This window comes from Macrobrachium nipponense, chromosome 24 (genome assembly GCF_015104395.2).
Source record: "Macrobrachium nipponense isolate FS-2020 chromosome 24, ASM1510439v2, whole genome shotgun sequence".
In the NCBI taxonomy this organism is placed as follows: Eukaryota; Metazoa; Arthropoda; class Malacostraca; order Decapoda; family Palaemonidae; genus Macrobrachium; species Macrobrachium nipponense.
In genome coordinates this window covers 55139276-55161775 of record NC_061091.1, presented here as the reverse complement: position 1 = coordinate 55161775, position 22500 = coordinate 55139276, and the positions used below count along the sequence as shown (strand labels likewise).

The window sequence follows — 22500 nt, the reverse complement described above, 5'->3', positions numbered from 1 at the left end:
TCTACACTTTAAAGTTGAAACCTTCCCTCAGTAACAAACGAGAGGTCCACGGAGATGCTGTGTTTTTAAATTTTTAGTGTGTATGTTTGTATGCCTTCATGATGCAGGTATTTATTTATTTATTTTTTTTATTGCTTTTTCTTTCCCTTTTTTATGCTTGTACATTAACATTTTTTGTTTTTTTTTTATTATATATTAACAATGTAACCTTTGTGTAACATTCTTCATTCTAATGATCGATCGTAATTTAGTGATTTTTAATTTTTTTTTCTTCTTTCTGTTTTTTGTATAGACCTGATGATGGAGACGTTACTCCGAAACCGGTAGTCATAAGAAATAAAGGATGTTTTATGTACAAGTGCTGGTTTTACTCTTTCTGATCAAGACTCCGTTTTCCAAGGGATAGATCAGTTGCATATATATATATATAATATATATATATATATATATATATATATATATATATATATATATATATAATATAATTTTTATATGTAAATATACAAAATTATATCTTTTTATGAAATCAAGCTATAATTTGTTCAATGTAATCGCATAGACTTCCTGATATTCATTTGCTTAAAGAAATCAAAATTTGAATTAGAAGAAAATAATACTGACCAGGTGAAAAATACTCTCGATTGAAAAAAAAACAGAGCACTTTCAAAGGAAAAATGCTGAGAGTAGAAATTCTAAAGTTATAAATTATAAGTGTTTCACTCAAAATATAAAGAAACAAGTAAAAATTGGCAATCGTGTTTTCTGTAAAGCTTATAATGCTGCATGAAACTCGCAGCCACGGTCCGGTGGTGGCTGGTGTTGTTTGTATCTATAGCTGTGCCAGACGTATGATCACGGCTAACTTTAACCTTCATTAAAATAAAAGCTACTGAGGCTAGAGGGCTGAAATTTTGTGTTTGATGTTTGGAGGGTGGATGATCAACATACCAATTTGCAGTCCTCTAGCCTCAGTAGTTCTTAAGATCTGAGGGCGGACGGACAGACAAAGCCATCTCAATAGTTTTCTTTAACAGAAAACTAAAAAAGAAGATTATACGTTGATTTCAGGGAAACTAAGAGGCCAAATAACACCTTAATCTCGAACACTTACTGTAAAACTATTAAGAGTAAGGGTCAATGCAAAAACACCTACTAATGGCGTAGCACTCTTCCACCAAAGAACTGGTTCATTATCCAGCCTTTAAGATAAACACGACAAAGGCTGCCAGGAAACTCAAACAGACTGAATACTTAGGAAAAGCTGAGATACTATTCGATAATGCGCATAATGACACGGAGTCACGAACAAACCCAAGATCACTGGGATCCTTTAGATGGATTTGAGAATGCCAAACTGCCAAGGCCCCAAACAGGAATACGCAATCGTGCCCACACACAAATACCGCATATTCATACATAGACAAAAATACACACGCAGACACATATATAGTATGTATAAAATATATGTAACATATATGTCATAGACATACATCACAAAATGTTCCACGACAGAGGCATAGTGACAATATAAATAAATGTTACTTTCAAGTCATACTCATATTTACTCAAAAATATATAAAACGTTGAAAGTGGTAAGTGGAGCCCGGAAGAAAAACATGGCGCTTATGAAAGACACATGAGTGGAAGTGGCTGTTTATGAAGCGATCAATCTCATTCACCAACCTCGGAGAGAGACGTGAAATTCACACAAGGCGATGAAGCTGCTCTCAAGGAAAAAACGAAGCAACACATCGGAGAAAATTCTTACGTTTCTTCTGCATAAAATGCGGCAACAATAAGTACCGTTATCGACACCCATTGCGTCATGGATTCGTTATACGCCTTCATAGAAGTGCTGGTCACGTTTGTACAGGAGGTGGTCAAGGAAACCTGAGTCAATAATGAGCAGTACTCCGTAATCGTGATCTGATTATATTGTTGAGAAATGCAACATCATTACTTACAGAACATAATATTCACCAAATTGTACTCATTACTTGAAAGAGCATCCTCATCTAAGCGTCCACCTTGAAGTTATGTAAACATACGGGACCTCAAAACTGAAGTCAATTATTATCATCATCATTATCGCTACTCCATCGAGTAAAATGTATCCCTCAGGAAAATGAGGATCACACTGAAAGCATCAAGCCCAGCCACATCCCTCACGCATCTCAACCGCATCCTCATCTGTCCTTGGCAATTATTGCTAGGGAATCTGCAGGCAGGCATGCGTAAGACATCCCAGGAATGAGCGACGAATCGCGGAGTCTGCCCAATGAGCTCGGGAACCCGTGAACTTGAAGGTGTGGAGTCGGACTGAGTAATTACAAGAACTCAGGCATCGGGTTTAGATAATTGTAACACTCAGTCATTGAGGCGACCTTGTCATGGAATTGCCTTTATAAATATTACCGATGTGAGACTAATAACAGGGGTGGGGTCCCTCAAGGTTATGGTTATGGAACCTCTCAGAATGCCAAGTACCCATGTCTTCGATTGGCCCGTATGTTGTGGAAAAAATATTGACAAGACCCTTTGTTGGATTCAAAATGACGCTTACAAGGAAATCCTCGTTGCCTTGTACTTCATGTTATTAAATACATTCATCTATTCTTCATGAGGATGCCCATTCTTATGTCTATACAGTATTCGTTAGTAATTACTTGAGACGAATCTTGCAGCACTCTTCAATCATATGTATTGAATTACTGATCAAAAGAAAACCAAATCAGAAACAACAATCATTTATAAATACTTCATAATCAACATCAGCAATACTGAGTGCAAACAGAATTCTGACAGGAAAATTTAAATGCAGTTTACGAGGTACAAAAGCCATAACTACATACATTGTTATAACTCAACTGCTCTTGACCTCTTGCTAACAGAAACAGTGTAAAAAAAAAAAAAGACTTCCATAGAGTCTGTATTCCTTGGAAAAATGATTCGACAACTGTTTCTTTCCCTTCACTGCCAAGCTTTGGAATTATCTTCCTACAACGGTTGTTATGACTTATAATAATCTTTCTACCTTTAAGAGGCAATTATGCCGCTTCCTTCGTGGTTAAAAGCCCCACCCAGTTCTTTCTTGACAAGTGGTTTAAACGCACCTTGAATGGCTGCTCATTTAGCCCCGGAGACTTCCTGATTAACGAGAAATATGACTGACGTCCCTTCAAAATAGCATAGGAATGTCGACACTTGGAGAACGTAACTCTCTCTTTCACTCTGTGTTTCCCGTTCAACAACGGAACTTCAATCTGTAGCCATGCCGGTCTCATTTTTTCACCATAAAAGTGCTAAATTCAACTCTTAATTCATTTCCTGAAAAAATACATGATATATTTGCAAATCATGTTGCATGCCATTCGCGCGTTATCCGAATTTCTTAATCCCTCCTATTATGATTTCATTTTACAGCAAGTTGAACGAAATTAGTAAGAGATTAAACGATGTGGCAATAATAAAGTATATAACAGTCAAAAGGTCAAAGTAACAAATCAGTATTTGTTAAATAATCAAACCTGTTAAATAATACTAATAACATAAAAAAAAAAAAGAATAATGCTAGCATGTAAATCCACGCCAATGGAGACAATAAAATGATTAGCTCTGCAACACTCCACCTCTTAAGAAATATCAGGTGGCTTGACTTGGCTGGGTAATCTCAATACTAGGTCAAAGTGCAACAGTGATTTCAGTACCCAGGACGAAATGGAACGATGGTTTCAGTTACCACATCGAATTGCAACGGTGACATCATTACCAAGGTTAGAGTGTAGACAGTAAACTTTCATAACGAAGGCAAAGACACACACTGAATAAATTGCACACATAACCTCTCAAAAAGAGAGCCGCCACAGCTTGTTACGAGGCAAGAATGGCATTGAGCACATTACAGATTGTGTCCACTGTTGAGCAGAGAGCCAGTGATGCCAAGGAAGAGTAAAAGAATAGGAAGAGGAAGTGCGGAACCAGAGGCGGGGGAGCTGGAGAAGAAAGTGACGAATTGAGGAGGAGAGATAGAAGGGAAGAAGAGCAGAGAGAATGTGTGTGTGTAATGTGGTGTGTGAACGTAGAGAAGAGAGATATGTGTACAATTTCATTTTTCTTTCGTTCCTGTTCGCTGACCAGTTCCATTATAATTGTCTTCCGAAGCCCAATAAGTTTAAATGTGAATCATTCTATTCCGGCGCACCCCGATAGACTTTGTAAACACACAAATGAATAAAGAGAAAGGAAATATAGATTTCGAATTTTCTAGCTATAACGATGTTACAAAACATCGACAGGATGAACATTTTTATACCAAAGTATTACATTTTAATATCAAAGTGTTTTATGCCGCAGTATTATTAAAAGTTATACAAAACATACAATAGAAAGGCTTTTGTTTTTACTGCTAAATATTCAAAGACCAAACAGTTCCATTTTACGTCAAACCGAATGTAAAATAAACATGAAACAAAAAAGATACAAGGGACATGAGAGAGAGAGAGAGAGAAAATTTTTTAAAGAGAACAGAACTTGGCTTGGAAAATTTCAAGGTCGTACAATAGCAAATGAGTAAATAGGAGTGAGAAAGAAAACGAAAGGGCCATGTACGGATGACAATACCACCGATATTCATCTGACGTTTATTTGCGCTCGACGATATCCTGCAAAGCTTGGTGACATTACATCCCACACAACATTGAGGCAGAAACAGAGAAGAAAATAAAACACGGCAGGAATCAGTCACTGAAACTAAACCAGACACGTAACAAATTCAGTAATAAAATGCAGGGTTGGGACATCAAAAGACATGAGAGGGCCTAATAACAAAACGTTTAATAAAAACGAGAAAAACCTAAGACACTGACAAGAAATTTCGCAGCAACGAAAGCTGAAAGAAAACCAAACAAGTGCCCCCCCCCCCACCCCCCCACCCCCAACCCACCCCCCCCAAAAAAAAAAAAAAAAAAAAAAAACAAAAAAAAAAAAAAAAAAAAAAACCCACAGGGTTAACTTAATTTATCAGGGAATTGAAACTCTAGTATCCAAAAAGCGAGGCCAATACGGTTTCTAATGATCTTCCGGTACTGACAGAAATTTTTAGAAAATTATAATCGACTTCCCTGTAGTGAAAAGAAATGAGAGATTAATGAATTTTCTCAAAGAGAGAGAGAGAGAGAGAGAGAGAGTTGCCTCTTGAGTTAAATTTCACCACTTTATTTTTCGACTGCTGCTGTTTGGTGTACTTCATCTCCAGTCATTATTGTATTTTCAAAAATCTCTATAGTTTTCCCTTTAGTCACATATATAAAAATCTCTCGCAGGAAAAGTTAAAAATAAACATAGTAGACCCTACGATCATTTCAACTTTTCCGGCGAGAGTTTCTTATATATTTATATGCCACGGGACTATTGTGGCATAAGATGAATTTGGTCATACATACGCTTTCTAAACTTCGGAAGCCTATATGATTGTTTCCTATGAATAGGCGAAAGCAATAATAATAATAATAATAATAATAATAATAATAATAATAATAATAATAATATCTTGCTATAACCCCGCAAGTGAATCTGTCCCGCTGATTTTAATCAGAATCTATTTTTACTTGTCGTTAGGGAGGGAGTGCAACAAAATTCCAAGGATATTTAGTGAGTATATTGAAACTATTTTTTATCATATTCATTAACTCTTCCACCACTGAAGAAGATGTCAAGATATGCCTCTACAAAAGGTTTCGGTTAAAAATAGTGTCAACACATTCAGTGATTGAACATTTTCCTACTCGGTAATGGAGGAAGACGGCTTTTTTCTTTTTAAAATCCTCAAAATACAGTGTAGTGAGTGTTGATATTCGACATTCTTCAAACTCAAACCTTGAAACCCTAGCATAGTAACGGGTGGCAAGTGCTGGCCATGAACGAGGCCTCTGCCTGTTTAGCCACAATGCAAAGCGAAGATCTCCCTTCAAACATACTTGAGCCATTGTCGATATCCTTCCTCACCAAACCAAAAGGAACACCTATTATCACAACAATGCCCTCAACCCTCTGAGCCCACTCCTTCCAAGTTCTCCAGCAACCACCCCCCACCCCCATCTCCCCACAACCCCCGTGCCCAACCTCCTGGCAGTGGCCTTCTCCTTTTCCTCCCAATTGAATAATAGAAGGGATCAACTTACCCTGTAATGGGAGTAGAATCCAGCGGGGTATGGCGGCTGCCACAGGACCAACATGGTCGTCTCGTTCCGATACCACACGATGAATCTCCCTGGAGCGTTGGGTCCTGCGGAGATTTGGGAAGGGGTTCTTTATAATCCGTCTATATATTACTCTAATATAATGGAATTACTTACATTAAAATATATATATTATAGAGAAACTAAAATCTACAAAACTAAATCAGATAAGACATCCGATACGAAACAAAGGTTATGTTGATAGGATTAAACGGGTTTCTAAATGAAACAAAATATCCCAAACGCCACAAAACTATTTTTTCAAATATAACAATCACATACACTACATTAAGCTGCATCTAGTTAAATTGTTAGTAAAACTTCTTTACTTTCAGCATCTTCCACTAAACTTTTACAATAGAATTTATAGATGTTTACCAAATGTAGACAAACGCGAGAGGGAATATAGCTATGCATTTATTAATTATGTTAACCAAATCTAAATTCTCAAGTCATTGGCAAGGAAAGCAAACAAAAATGCTGGAGTCAATTCTGAATGTATTTGTTGTATTATTTTACTGACGCTGAAATACAAATAAAAAAATAAGAAATCCGATTAATGAATGCAAATAATTAAAATGTTACATGCGGCCACAACAGGAAATGTCAAAATCATATAGCGTTGTGCTTATAACAGTAATACTCTCTCTCTCTCTCCTTCTATATATATATATATATATATATATATATATATATATATATATATATATTATGTATATATGTCTTTTACTGCAATCTGACAGTGTACTATGAAGACACAAGCCCATAAAAACAGTAGATACACACCGAGCAGTTAATCTTATGGTCTCTTCTTAAGCATGTCTTTGGTATTCGAAACATATGGTTGCAATGTGTATATAATGTAGTGTTTTTATGGACTTATTTTCACATACATTGCTATACATATATATAATGATGAGCTGTTTCCCTTATCACGGGGTGGCTCCATAAGAGAAAGCAAGGCTGAACTCGCACCGAATAAGCCGTCTCAAAAAAAAAGTACAAAGGCTGCCCCAACCACGCGCGCGAGCTTGCAAAGGTCGGACATATCTATGAGACAACCAGAGACGCGTCTGTCGAATCAACGCTGGAACGGCAAGTGAGCGAGTGACCTTCACGTGCCAGTCTTTCGACGAGAATGCCATGAAAATCAAAGCCCGATTCGCAATAATGTCGCTGGCGAGTTTTGCCCGGCAGACTGGAGACTGACGAAAACGGAAAACGTCATGCAGTGAATTGTTTATACGACACGTGTCCTTCATGGTACAAGCAAGATCACATGGATTCTTTCCGCAATAAACTCTGCCAAGAGAGTTCACGCCGATCCCAAAACAGATTAAAATGCAGGGTTGACAGCGGGACCAGTATTTCCCTCTTGCAAAATCACAAACGTCGCCGGAACTTGCTATAAAAACTGCGACCTAGTACAAGTTAAAGTTAGTCACAAAGAACCCAACGCGCCCAGAGTATGGTGCTTCATTTCAGAACCGGAAGGATAAGTTTACAAGAAAGATTTGAGCACTTCCGTTTAGGCACTCTAAGAAAAGAAAGCGCTGTGGTGATCCCAAGCCTCTTCGGTAAACATGGAAAAAGACAGAGAATTCCCCATCGAAAATCAACAAGGACTGCACGGTCAAGGGACAGATTGTATTAAAACATCCACACACGAAGGCCCCGAACTCCTCGAACAACATCAATTACTACTGTTACTAATGCAAACATCATACAACAATAATAATGATTTGAGTCATGTTTAACATCCCCTGTTAGGGGACAGGTAGGCATAAGGCTCATGAGCTAAAGGACTGAAATCTCTTTCTTTGTGTTGTTTACATGTAAAACTGAATGATACATTACGTTTTTAGGGAATAAAGACGAATAAGGTTAATTACCAGTGCTACTTTACTACTACTACTACTGCAAGACTACTACTACCAATAATAATAATAATAATAATAATAATAATAATAATAATAATAATAATAATAATACAGAATCAACCATCTGATGTTCCTGGACGACATCAAGCTGTATGGTAAGAGCATCAAGGAAATAGATACCCTAATCCAGACTGTAAGGATTGTATCTGGGGACATCAGGATGGAGTTTGGAATAGAAAAATGTGCCTTAGTCAACATACAAAAAGGCATAGTAACGAGAATTGAAGGGATAAAGCTACCAGAAGGGAACAACATCAAACACATAGATGAGACTGGATACAAATACCTGGGAATAATGGAAGGAGGGGATATAAAACACCAAGAGATGAAGGACACGATCAGGAACGAATATATGCAGAGACTCAAGGCGATACTCAAGTCAAAACTCAACGCCGGAAATATAATAAAAGCCATAAACACATGGGCAGTGCCAGTAATCAGATACAGCGCAGGAATAGTCGAATGGACGAAGGCAGAAATCCGCAGCATAGATCAGAAAACCAAGAAACATATGACAATACACAAAGCACTACACCCAAGACCAAATACTGACAGACTATACATAACACGAAAGGAAGAAGGGAGAGGACTACTAAGTATAGAGGACTGCGTCAACATCGAGAACAGAGCACTGGGGCAATATCTGAAAACCAGTGAAGACGAGTGGCTAAAGAGTGCATGGGAAGAAGGACTAATAAAAGTAGACCAAGACCCACAAATATACAGAGACAGGAGAATGACAAATAGAACAGAGGACTGGCACAACAAACCAATGCACGGACAATACATGAGACAGACTAAAGAACTAGCCAGCGACGACACCTGGCAATGGCTACAGAGGGGAGAGCTAAAGAAGGAAACTGAAGGAATGATAACAGCGGCACAAGATCAGGCCCTAAGAACCAGATATGTTCAAAGAACGATAGACGGAAATAACATCTCTCCCATATGTAGGAAGTGCAATACGAAAAATGAAACCATAAACCACATAGCAAGCGAATGTCCGGCACTTGCACAGAACCAGTATAAAAAGAGGCATGATTCAGTGGCAAAAGCCCTCCACTGGAGCCTGTGCAAGAAACATTAGCTACCTTGCAGTAATAAGTGGTACGAGCACCAACCAGAGGGGGTGATAGAAAACGATCAGGCAAAGATCCTCTGGGACTATGGTATCAGAACGGCAAGAAGAAAGTATCACTCATTGATGTCGCAATACCATGGGACACCAGAGTTGAAGAGAGAGAGAGGGAAAAAATGGATAAGTATCAAGATCTGAAAATAGAAATAAGAATATGGGATATGCCAGTGGAAATCGTACCCATAATCATAGGAGCACTAGGCACGATCCCAACATCCCTGAAAAGGAATCTAGAAAAACTAGATGCTGAAGTAGCTCCAGGACTCATGCAAAAGAGTGTGATCCTAGAAACGGCGCACATAGTAAGAAAAGTGATGGACTCCTAAGGAGGCAGGATGCAACCCGGAACCCCACACTATAAATACCACCTAGTCGAATTGGAGGACTGTGATAGAGCAAAAAAAAAAAAAAAAAAAATAAAAAAAAAAAAAAAATAATAATAATAATAATAATAACAATAATAATTAAAAAGATAAGAAGTTGTACTTTAATGACCACAGTAAACAACGCAACAGTAATAAAATGAACGAACCCAATTGTATCGTGGTACTAATAATAATAACCCTCATAACCATTACTGGTAGTAGTAGTAGTAGCAATGAGAAACCTAACATAAATAATAATAATAATAATAACAGGACTACTTACTCGTCGTAAAATTGGAAGAGATATAGGCAGAGCTCTCCATGCCGTCGTAGACGGTGTGGAGCTGCAGTTCGTAGGAGGCCCCGGACGTGAGGTTCTTGATGGGGAAGGGAGGCTGCGTCTTCACGATGAAGACCTCCGTTTTCTTTGGCTCCGAGAGGGGGATGACCTTCAGCTTGAAGCCGGTGTAGGAGCCGGTGCCCGGGGGATCCCAGGACACGAGAGCCGATCGCCCGCCCCGGACGTCGATCGTGAGATTGCTCGGGGGCGGTGGCACTGTTGGTGGGAGGAGACGGAAAGAACAGGTCAGTGGTGTCTTCGAGTTTTTAAGTATAGGACAGTCGTCCGTAGTTGGAAATGAGTATAAAAGTAAGGCCCTGCCTTTATAATAATAATATAATAATAATAATAATAATAATAATAATAATAATAATAATAATAATAATAATAATGCTGTTATTGTAAACGTTGCCATGGGACCTAACAAACCCAGAAGATAGTAAATCTATATATATATATATATATATACTATGTATGTATGTATGTAAATAAATTTTGTTAAAACAAGATACGTCTCAAGTATAAAAGGCCCATTAAAACACTGGTTTAAAGCTAAGGACTATATTTCGGTAGACCAACTTTTATGTTTATTATATATTATAATATATCATATATACGTATACGTATATATATATAATATATATATATATATATATATATATATATATATATATATATATACATATAGATATGGAGATAGAGAGAGAGAGAGAGAGAGAGAGAGAGAGAGAGAATCATACTATAATGTACCAAGTTGCAGCTCTTATGCGCACTCAGAACACACCTTTTTCACTCATTTTAAACACTTCCAAATGATATAATGAAATATTTTAATGTACAGCTTGCCTTTGATCTTCAACTGGCAATTCTCTTTTCATAAGATACAGGTTGGTGTTTTCTATCTGGGGTCCTTGACGGTCAACCGGGCCATTTTAAATTCAATAAAATTGGGACTTACAGGTAAAGTTTTAACTCCTTTACAAAGTAAATTAATGATGGTTTAAGACAGCCATCAGATCTGACACTTTCCTGGTGGTCCCGGGTCAATGACGAATATGGGGCATGACCGAACAAGGGGTTGTGGCCCCTTTCTAGTATAAAACTACACGTCACTGAAACTTGCAAGAAACCTTAAAGGCCTTGTGAACGACAGTCATCTATTACATGCTGAAAATACAGACTCCTGCTTCAAGACCAATCTAAAGTCGACCTCCTGCACTCTGTACCTAAAATCGACCTCCTATTACAGTCAGGATTACTTAATGTTATTTTCTACTTCACCGTTCACCCAAGGAACAATTGTCAAAAACTAGTATTTCATAAGGTTGACCTTCTATCACAAGCAGCCCACGAGTCAGGTAGCATAGCTTGAGGAGGCTACATGAAGGGTTGAAAATAAGACTTCCTAACTACCTCCACCCTTCCTGGAAATCCTGCGCCTCCAACCTTTATCCAATATGAATTCCAAGAGAGGGTTAAACTACAGAGTAAGGAGATTCTACAGAAAAGTGTAACTGAAGTGCTTAAATAATACACAACCAGTCATATAAACTCGTTTTTGCAATGCCTGTACTATAGGCATTTATACTACAGCTACTTTAATGTGCTGTGCATCACTAGCCTTTAGGTTTCTGGTTTGTCTTTCTGCTTAAACTCCCCCTGATCCCAACTCCTTGACGAGGTGGGGGGCTTAGGGATCCACTGCAGAGAGAGTATGCCCCTTTACGCCTATGCTCTCTGCTTGGGATCCAACTGAACATTGGGACCTTTAACTCCTTTACTCCTCCTCTTATAAATTTTCCCTCTTCCCTTCTTCTTCTTTTGTTGACGACCTTGGCATGATTTTGGACTATTGAATTGACTGCTCTTATAACTTGATGGAGGGTGGAGTTGGAAGGCATGCCACTTCACCCGTAAAACTAAAGTACCTGACGTGGTTGAGCGAGGAGAAATTTTTATGTCAAGCCATGTCTGCAGTGCTGGGTCCGATCTCATGGGACTGACGACCCTTAAGGCATTGTGGGTATGGCGTATATCCAGGTGAGTGTCCCAGTATTGCTCCTCCCCCAGTTGGGCCTCCCTGGTGAGAGGGACCTCATCCTGGACGAAATTTAAATCTTAATTATATGGAAAATTTACCAAACCCCCTCACGACTTCTGGAACGGATTTGGACCACTCTGAAGAAAGCTCAAGTCACAAAGACCAGGTTGGTATTAAAACTTTAATACCATATACCAGACCAAGGAAACCTAAGTACCGACATGACCCAACTTTGACTCACTTTGACTCCCTCTTTGGGAGTGGAAGTTGGTCAAGGTTTCTTACTATGGAAGTAGAACAAAATATTTCAGCTTTGAAATTGGAAAATTGCTTATTAAATAGCCATCCAACGGCAGAAATGTCGTTCAGAAAAATAAAAGAAAAGACTTGGCTTATAGAAGCTACAACAAAAAGTCAGTCTGAAGATTATTTGTCTTTAAAAACAATAGATAACATTATTGTCAAAGTAAAAAAACATGATAATATGAACAGTATCCAGGGTACCATCGTACTTCCTGACAATAACGACGAGCCAATAAATAAGAAAATGCTGTTAGACTCTCTCAAAAAGAGATACCCCAAGGTAGAGGATTGCGAGGTTTATGATGCAATAAGCAAAAGAGGTAATAAACAAATACTAAAAATAGCAAAAATAAAATTTGAGGGTTCAGATCTACCTCAAAAAATAAAAATTCTAGGTCAAAATAGAGAATTAAGACCCTATATTCCAAAGCCACTGCAGTGTCAAAATTGCAGTAAGTATGGACAAACAAAGAGAAATTGTAGGAATGAACCGGTGTGCGCTTACTGTGGATCTACAGAACACACCACCAAATGGAAGTGCGGTGAACCTAAGTGTGTAAACTGTGAGCAGAATCATCATGCAAGATCCAAAGAATGCATACATTACATATACAACACTGAACTAAAAATGTTAAAAGAAAGGACAGGCATGCCTATAGCAGAGGCTAAATTAGAATTAAAAGTGAGAGGAATTCAAGATCCTTGCTAAGAAACGTACATATTCCTCTATAACGGGAACCAGTAATGAAACAAAAAAACATACAGATAGAAGTAACAAGATGCAACAAAGTAGATCTCAAGACGAAGTCTGTAATATGCAGGAAAAAACTAAGATAGTAAAAAATCAGGAAACAAGTGCAAATGAATTAGATAATATTCTATCAAATTCATTTGAGGTGTTAATGCATATAGAAGCACAAGAAAATACTATCACAGAGGTGGAAGTAGGAAGTTGTGATGTACCGAAAATTAAAGAAAAAAAAATGACCTTTAGAGAGAACACCACCAAAAACAAAGAAACCAACTATAATCAGAGAAACATCGGTCAAACCAAAAACCAAAAGATATGAAGAAAGAACAAAAACAAAATGTGGACATACCTTTATCTCCTAAAATAATAAAAAACCCAAAACCTATGGATGCAGAGATCCAAAAAAACCAAAGAAGTGGAGGAGAACCATACCATGGATGATGGTGACTATGTCAAGGGTGATGAGATTACTCCATCACCAATAATCGGTACAATAAGAACAAATAAAGCAGTATATATACATGACAACACATGTGGCTGCAATGATTGCTTCATTGCATTGTGCAAAGATAACAAAAATATTACAAAAGATTGCTTAACAAATATTATAAGAAATTTTATGAAATATAGAAAGAAAGAGGCCACCGATTTAAACACCCATGAAAAAGGATGTATGTGGCATTGAGCACTTAAAATATTTATAAAGATAAACAACTGAATGTGGTAAATAAAATTTTAGAAAAATTCAAGTTGATGATAATACAAAAAAAGAAAACAAAACACGACCGATATAACATAATATTTTCTTAAAGTTATATTATTACAATGGAACGTAAATGGTCTACAGACCAGATTACACCCTGGGAGAAGTACAAAGGTTATTAAACGGAATATGAACCAATGATATTATGTCTACAACATGTCAATAATACAATTCCAACAATAGGTAAATATACCTTAATATCAACATCACAGGTAGAAGAAGGAAATTTAGGTACAGCCATATATGTACATAACAAAGTATGTTATGACAAAGTACCTGTAAACATAGCTGACCTCCAAATATCAGGTATTAAAATTCGAATTAAAAACTATAATTATATCATTTATAATTTATACAACCAACCAAATAAAAATTACAATATTGATAAACTTGGAGAATTACTTAAAAATGCCAAAGAACCTATGTTAATAGTAGGGATTTTAATGCTCACAACCCATATGGGACTGTAACTGTTCAAACTCAAATAGAGCAGGAAGTAAAGTAGAAGAAACTTATAGATTCAAATGACATATGTTGTAATAAATGATGATGAAGTTAGCACATATTATTCAAAAACACATGGAACATTTTCCTCTGTAGACTTAACTCTATGTTCAACAAGTATAGTTGACAGATTAGATTGGAACACAATTGATGACTTGTACACCAGTGATCATTCCCAATATTAATTTCCTTTTACAAAATAACCCAGCAAAACACGTTCCTCACTATAATATTTATAAAGCAGACTGGGAGCAATATGAAATGCATACTAGAAGTATACCACCATTTGAATATCTAAAAGACCATAATGAAACTAATAAGTTTCTTGTTCATTTTCATCAAAAATGCTGCTGATAAAGCAATACCAAACTCAAAACCCCATCCAACAAAAACACAAAGTTCCATGGTGGTCCGAAAAGCTAACAGAATTAATAAATATAAAACACTCAATATGGAGACGATTGGATAATTTGAATAGAAAGTTCAGTAAAATAAATAAAAACACCATTACCATATTAGAAAGTACTTTACAAAAAATGATTATATTGTTACTAGAAATTGAGACATAAAACCTATATACAACAAAATATCTGCAAAATTTCGAAAGGAAGTAATTCAAGGAAGAATAATTTCATGGAGGAAATATGTATCAGATCTCTCTAATAATACTCCCATAAAAAAAATATGGGAAAAATTCAGGAAAATAAATGGTACCCATATGAAACCACCCAGACATGCCATATTAAAAGACGGAAAAAGAATACTCGATCCAAAAGAAATGAGTAATATAATAGGAGAAAACTTAGCGAATGTAAGTAGTGACAGAAATTTAGATGATCACTTCCGCATAAAGAAAAATAATATAGAACTAATAACAATAAAATTTCGAAACAATAGAAGACATATATTATAATAGAAAATTTAATATGGAAGAGTTTGAATATGCTCTCACTAACAGCAATAAATCATGCTCCTGGAGGTGACATATTTGTTTTGAGATGATCTGCCACTTAGCACCTCTGGCGAAGACATACTTGTTACAATTTTATAATCATTTATGGCTTAGAAATTTATTTCCTGATGAATGGCGTAAAGCTAAAATTATTCCTATCCCCAAACCTGGAAAAGATCCAAGTGAGCAAATAAACTACAGACCAATTTCTCTAACAAGTTGCTTGTGCAAGTTACTAGAAAAAATGGTAAATGCTCGATTAACATGGCACATTCGAGAAAATAAAATCTTGACTCCCACTCAATTTGGGTCACAGTGCAACAGATCTACGTTAGATTCTCTCTCTAACCTCGAAGACCATATACGAAGAGGATTTGAGCGAAAGCAAATAACTGTAGCAGTCTTTTTTGACATCGAAAAGGCTTATGATACTACCTGGAGGTACCCTATATTAAAACTTTACAAAATAACAACATTCGGGAACATTTACCTAGGTTCATCCAAAACTTTTTACAAATCGTAGCTTTCAAGTGAGAATCGATGATGTATTATCGAGAACATTTCCACTTGAAAATGGTGTTCCACAGGGAAGTGTCCTAGTGGCACACTGTTTACCCTGGCAATTAATGATATTAATAAAAATCTACCCACTGGAATTAAAAGCAACCTTTACATGGATGATTTTGCCATATATTATTCAGCCTCTCGTATTAAACATGCAGAACGCATCATTAATAAAAGTATTATAAAAATAAATGAATGGACCTCATCTGTAGGATTTAAGTTATCCATACATAAGACTCAAGCAGTAGTATTTTATAAAGATAAAAGATGGATGAATGATGAAGTAATAGATTTAAAAATCAGAAATCATAGTATACCAATTAGACAAACTGCAAAATTTTTAGGTTTAGTGTTTGATACTCGCACTTAAACTGGAAACCACACATAACATACTTGAAATCAAAATGTAAAAAAGCATTAAATCTAATTAGAAAATTATCAAACACTAATTGGGGAGCCGATAGACAAACCCTTACATTACTGTACAAAGCAACAGTCCTATCTATAATTGATTACGGTAGCGAAGTATATGGCTCGGCGTCAGACGCAGCACTGAAAACGTTGGACCCAGTTCATAATGAGGGCCTTAGAATATGTTCAGGAGCCTTTAAATCATCACCGACCTCTTCCTTACAGGTTGAATGTGGTGAAACTACCTCTCTCTCTCCATAGAGAGCTTGTTATAATGAAGAATGCTCTGAGAATTAGGACAAGCGATTCTCCAACAAAAAAATTATTTGAACTCAGAGATATTTTTATAAACAATCATCCACCCCTTTTCCCAATTAGAGCTAGAAAGACTGTTTGAGTCACTAAATGTGAATATACAAATTCCTCCAGTAGTAAAATTACCTCCGCCTTGGACAATGAATAAAATGAAAACTTGCACACAATTAAAATATTTATCAAAAAAATACTTATATACGCCATCACACCATAGACAACATACAATAGAACATATGAACCGAAAAGGTCCACATTATGCAATATTCACAGATGGATCTAAATCGGAACATGGAGTGGGATATGCTGCAGTGTCCCAGGACAAATCATCCAATTCTCTCTTCCTAATACAGCTTCAATATTCACAGCAGAACTTTGCGCAATAGCCTCGGCCATAAAAATAATTAAAGAAACATCACTCAATAATTTTGTGATTTTTAGCGACTCGAGAAGTGCCATAGAAGCCATCCAGAGTTACAAACCAAAAAATAATATAGTACAACAAATTAAATTATCACTTCATAAATTAGATATTATTGGGAAAAAAGTAGAAATATGTTGGATCCCTGCCCATGTAGGGATCAAAGGAAATGAAGAGGCTGACAAAGCAGCCAAAGAAGCAATACAAATGACAAGATCAAGTGTGAATCTCCCAATGAGTGATTATGTAACATACATAAAGATGGGTATTTTAAGGAAATGGCAACATATTTGGAATGAAGAGTCAGAAAATAACAAATTAAAGCAAATAAACCTGATGTTGGAAAATGGAGTTCATCATATCAGAGAGAGAGACATGAACAAGTAATTCTGACACGTCTACGTATAGGCCATACCCCGTCTGACACATGGACACTTAATGAGCAGCCCACACGACTCTGCTCAGACCAATCTAAAGTCGACCTCCTGCAATCTGTACTTAAAATCGACCTCCTATTAACAGTCAGGATTACTTTATGTTACTTTCTACTTCACCGTGCACCCAAGGAACAATTGTCAAAAAACTAGTAGTTCATAAGGTTGACCTTCTATCACACGCAGCCCACGAGTCAGGCAGCACAGCTTGGGGAGGCTACATGAAGGGTTGAAAATAAGACTTCCTAACTACCTCCACCCTTCCTGGAAATCCTGCGCCTCCAACCTTCATCTAATATGAATTCCAAGAGAGGGTTAACTACAGAGTAAGGAGCTTATACCGAAAAGTGTAACTGAAGTGCTTAAGCAATATATAACCAGTCACATAAACTCGTTTTTGCAATGCCTGCACTATGGGCATTTTGACTACAGCTACTTTAATGTGCTGTGCATCACTAGCCTTTAGGTTTCTGGTTTGTCTTTCTGCTTAAACTCCTTCTATACACCGCTTCTTAATTTACCTTTGCATTACCTACATCTCACATATTTTCTCTCCTTGCCTTTATGGGCAGTCTACTTTTTGGAATCCTACTATGCACTGAGAAAATGAGGCGTTAATATTCATTACATACATACAATAATAATAATAATAATGAATAATAATGAATAAATATAATATAATATAATAATATATACACTTAGATTTGTAACATGTAAATTACCCTCCTGTGTTTCTGATGTTTAAACGAATTAAAAAAAATTATAAATTGATTAGCCTTCAGTATTTTAATATCGTTTGTTTTTGCTTCTTACATCTGGCTTGAATGCTTCAAAGGCTTCACGAGAGAGAGGAGAGAGAGAGAGAGAGAGGAGAGAGAGAGAGAGAGAGAGAGAGAGAGAGAATTCTCAAAGCCTCGTGCTCGGGGTAGCAGCCCCCTTGGTGAAGAATATAATGAAGATTTCTCGAGGGTCTGGTTAGATTTCTAATCGAGACCGAGCTCTAATTACCTCTCATAAATTGGAGAACTGCTGCCGTAGAGAAAATGACTGGGCCAGGGGGGGAGGGAGGATTACGGGGCCGAGGAGGATATTACAGAAACTGTCAGACTCCGTCACAGAAAATCTTACCACTAGAAAATGATTACTGAAATCGTTCTCTCAAGCTATAAAGGAAATGCTTTATCTAATCGCAACTGAGAAATATAACACGAAGAAGTTAAGTGCAACGAAAATATAATTCATTCCCATTAAGGAAATTGAATAGTATATTTGCAGAAGGAAAGAATATATTCTATTCCCTTCAGCCTTTGTGTGAAATCTAATCCAAAAATCGACAATAATATTTTCTTTAAAATAAATTCTATCCACTATATAGATTCTAAAGTTTACATAACTTTCCTGTAATTACAAACCCATATTCGAGAAACACACTTACTTAACTGGTACAATAAAATTACTTCACAGGGTTCGTACGCACCTTATCTTTACCGTGCAAATGAGGCGTAACAAACAAACTTTAATAAAAAAAAAAAAAAAAAAAAAAAACCATCCAAAAAAGAAAAACACAAAACTTTCCAAAGTAAAATTAACACAACTGGTCTTGAAGGCGCTTCTATATTCAACCAACCTCTTCGAAGGCGCCCTTCCACTCTCCTCATCTCTCCTCTCCTCTCTCTATCTCTCTCAGCATTCAAGCCAGGGAACCTTGTGTACCACCGGGATACACAGGTCAGAATATAAATTTTAGGGCAAAGGCCCAGAAGCTGGGAGCTGTGAGGTCATTCGGCGGCTGAACCAGAAATTGACAGTAAAAAGATTTTAAATAGTAGAGGGTGGAAAGTAAGATGAAAGAAAGAGAATATGAAAGGAGGTACAGGGAAAGAAACACCGAGATGCACAACTGCATACTCCGACCAAATAATGATCAATTAGACAGTCCCTCAGTAAAAAGAAATCAATATATTCACGAGTATAGCAGACGATATACAGCTTTATCAAACTTCAACAAAATGCCCCATGATCGTAGTGTGTACGTACACGGTAACACACAGGTGCACACAATTATGCAAAAGCTCATGCACAGTATACATTGCAAAAATATGATATCTTACTTTTAAATCATAGTATACATTTGTATAGGCTTATCGCTGTATATTCGTGTTATTTTTATCATTGTCAATATTTAGTCATATCTTTTAGCAATTTAGGTTACTTCAAGTTGGTTTTAATTTTACGCATTCACATTAAAGACATTCTCTTTTTACAACAACAACAACAACAAAAACAACAACAATGATAATAATAATAATAATAATAATAATAATAATAATAATAATAATAATAATATTAATAATAATAATAATAATAATAATAATAATAATAATAATAATAATAATAATAATAATAATAATAATAATAATAATAAAATCAGTTGCTACATCACCCCACCCCTCATCATCAATTCAACCCTAAAATAAAAGTAACATTTCGACAATTCATTCATCAGCAGTTTATTTGCAATTTAAATTATTATTCCCTTAGAATGACGAGTAGAGGTCGCCAGCCCTGGCCTATCACCCCATCTGTGCTTCGAATAACATCCACTTCACCGGGAAGAAACGCGAAGGATTGAGTCTGTCTTCTAAGAGTCAGGAAGTCCCAGGGAACTAACCTGACAATTTTGAATAATACGGTACTCTGCGTACAATATATATATATATATATATATATATATATATATATATATATATATATATATATACATATATATATATATATATATATTTATAATTTGTGTAAATGTAAGTAGGCAAAGTACATATAAATCTATATCAAAATTTACCTAAGTTAGGGTTCTGAACACTTGTAAAAGATTAACTTACTAATAGATATCAATGGCTACTTCTATTGGCTTATAAATTTGTAACAAGTTTACTGGATATTCAGTTTAAGCTACAAATGTTCTTTAATATCCAATTCGCTCTATCCTCGGAATTAATATATTTTCATATATATTAACCAAAGGGGGAATTCTTTCAGTTGATAATAATTTCGTCCTCTCGTGGATTCAAACTAGCAGACAGAGGAGAAATCAGGACTTCGGTGACATTACCGACTCGGCCAACAACTTCGGTAATGTCACTGAAGTACTGATTTCTCTTCTGTCTGCTGGTTCGAAACCACGAGAGGACAAAATTATTATCAACTTAAAAATTCCCCTTCGGTTAACATATATGAAAATATATCACTTCCGAAGTAGATCTAATTGGATATTTAAGGGCATTTGTAGCTTAATGCATGTATATGAATCACGGTGATGTGATAAAATATATATATATATATATATATATATATATATATATATATATATATATATATATATACACATTGGTTCATGACCTGCTTCCAGAAGAAAGCCCCTTTGCGCAAGAGTTATGTTGAAATGGTAACAATCAACCGACACAATATCAAAATGATCGTGACTCGATGCGAATCATTCTTCCTCACAGTCGGGTTGCGATCGTTACGTCACGATGACTGGCCAAAATTTCCATTTCATTAACGAATAACAATTATATTAAGCAACGAAGTGAATGACGTAACTACCTCCACTTCCGCTGCTGGTGCGACTAAGTCGGTCTTCCAGAGATGTAACTTGTTACAGGTGGTTTGTCAAGTTCAGCCTCTGGAAACTTACCAGAGTGTAACTAATTGAAGTATTTCAGATTATATCTTCAAGTTTGACAAAATGACCCTCTAGAGGCTATGCCAAAGTTTACCTATATAGAAATTTGTCTATGTTTGGTTCCTTGAACATTTGCCACAGATTAACTTACTAAAAGATTTCAATGGCTACTTTTATTGGCTTATAAATTTGTTACAAGTTTAATGGATATTTTTATTTCATCAAAACCAAAATGGATATTGTGGAAAGCAAAGCAAATAATGTTTGTCAATACAGCCTACATTCATGAAAGATTTGGCAAACCGCGTTCTCGAGGGCATGCCTGTCGTGGCTCAAAAACATGCAATCAATTAATGCCAAAAGCAGGTACTTTGTAAATGAAATTCTGTCAAAACTAATCCTTAAAGTTTTGACACAATTCACTTGAGGTTTGTCTAAGCATCTCCTGAAAGTTTTAGCCGACACGTCAGAAGTCTCCACTACTTGTCATTTTCCAAAAAGTAAACCATGTTTTTGTGAATAATGTTTGTTGAGGAAGTTTATTTAAGGGTGGATCTGAAAAATTATTTTAGAGACTGCCCAGGGGAGAAAATTGCAAGTCTTAAGGCCAAAAGTTAGATGTTTTGCATGACAAATTATGTCACCGGTTTGTTACAATCCAACTGCGGAGGATTGTCTCAATATTCTAACAATGTTTTATTGAGACAAATAAAAAGTTGAAGATATGTCATATTTTAATTATAGAAGGTTCGTCATTTAATTTATTGTGTTTGATAAATCGAACTAAGTTTTATAAAGGCACACTCGGTATATAGCTACATATATGGATCTAGGTGTTGAGGTTTAAGTTACTCTTTGTCATGAGCGAGGCAGAGCAGCATAGCTGCTTTGCATAAAAAAACCGACTGTACCTCTGGCAACCAGAGATTTAATATGCACCAGGAAGTAGGTAGACTTCCAAGGGTCGCAGCGACACGGCTGGAAGGGAAAAAGTTAAGATTTGAATGAGTAGCTCTGCTGTCACTAAATTCTGCCGTGAGCGAACTTTAACGGACAGGCAACGCGTTTCCACTTAAAAGAAGCGAAGGGTTCGGTGGGAACCCCATCGTTAAGCCCAATTATATCAAAGTAATCATAAGAAAGAACATTAAAATCACTCCATTTAATGATGCGTTATTGATGCAGTCGCCTGCATTAGATGATTGTCATCAAATTAACTCAAAAGCCTTTACTCCCCTGACAGCTGACCTTTGGCGTCTATCTCTCTCTCTCTTTCTCTGTCAAAAAAAATTAATTATCATTTTTTTCAGTTTTCTGTCGGATGTCGCATCTGTTGGTAA

General features: G+C 36.3%; 1 protein-coding gene across 1 annotated transcript in view; it reads right to left on the bottom strand.

The window, feature by feature from the left end:
• LOC135205644 (tyrosine-protein phosphatase 10D-like) overlaps positions 1-22500 on the bottom strand; it is a 247217-nt gene that overhangs the window by 156324 nt on the left and 68393 nt on the right. Inside the window, 2 exon segments of the mRNA XM_064236462.1 lie at positions 6180-6283; positions 9963-10235. Coding sequence (XP_064092532.1) covers positions 6180-6283; positions 9963-10235 — 377 coding nt within the window.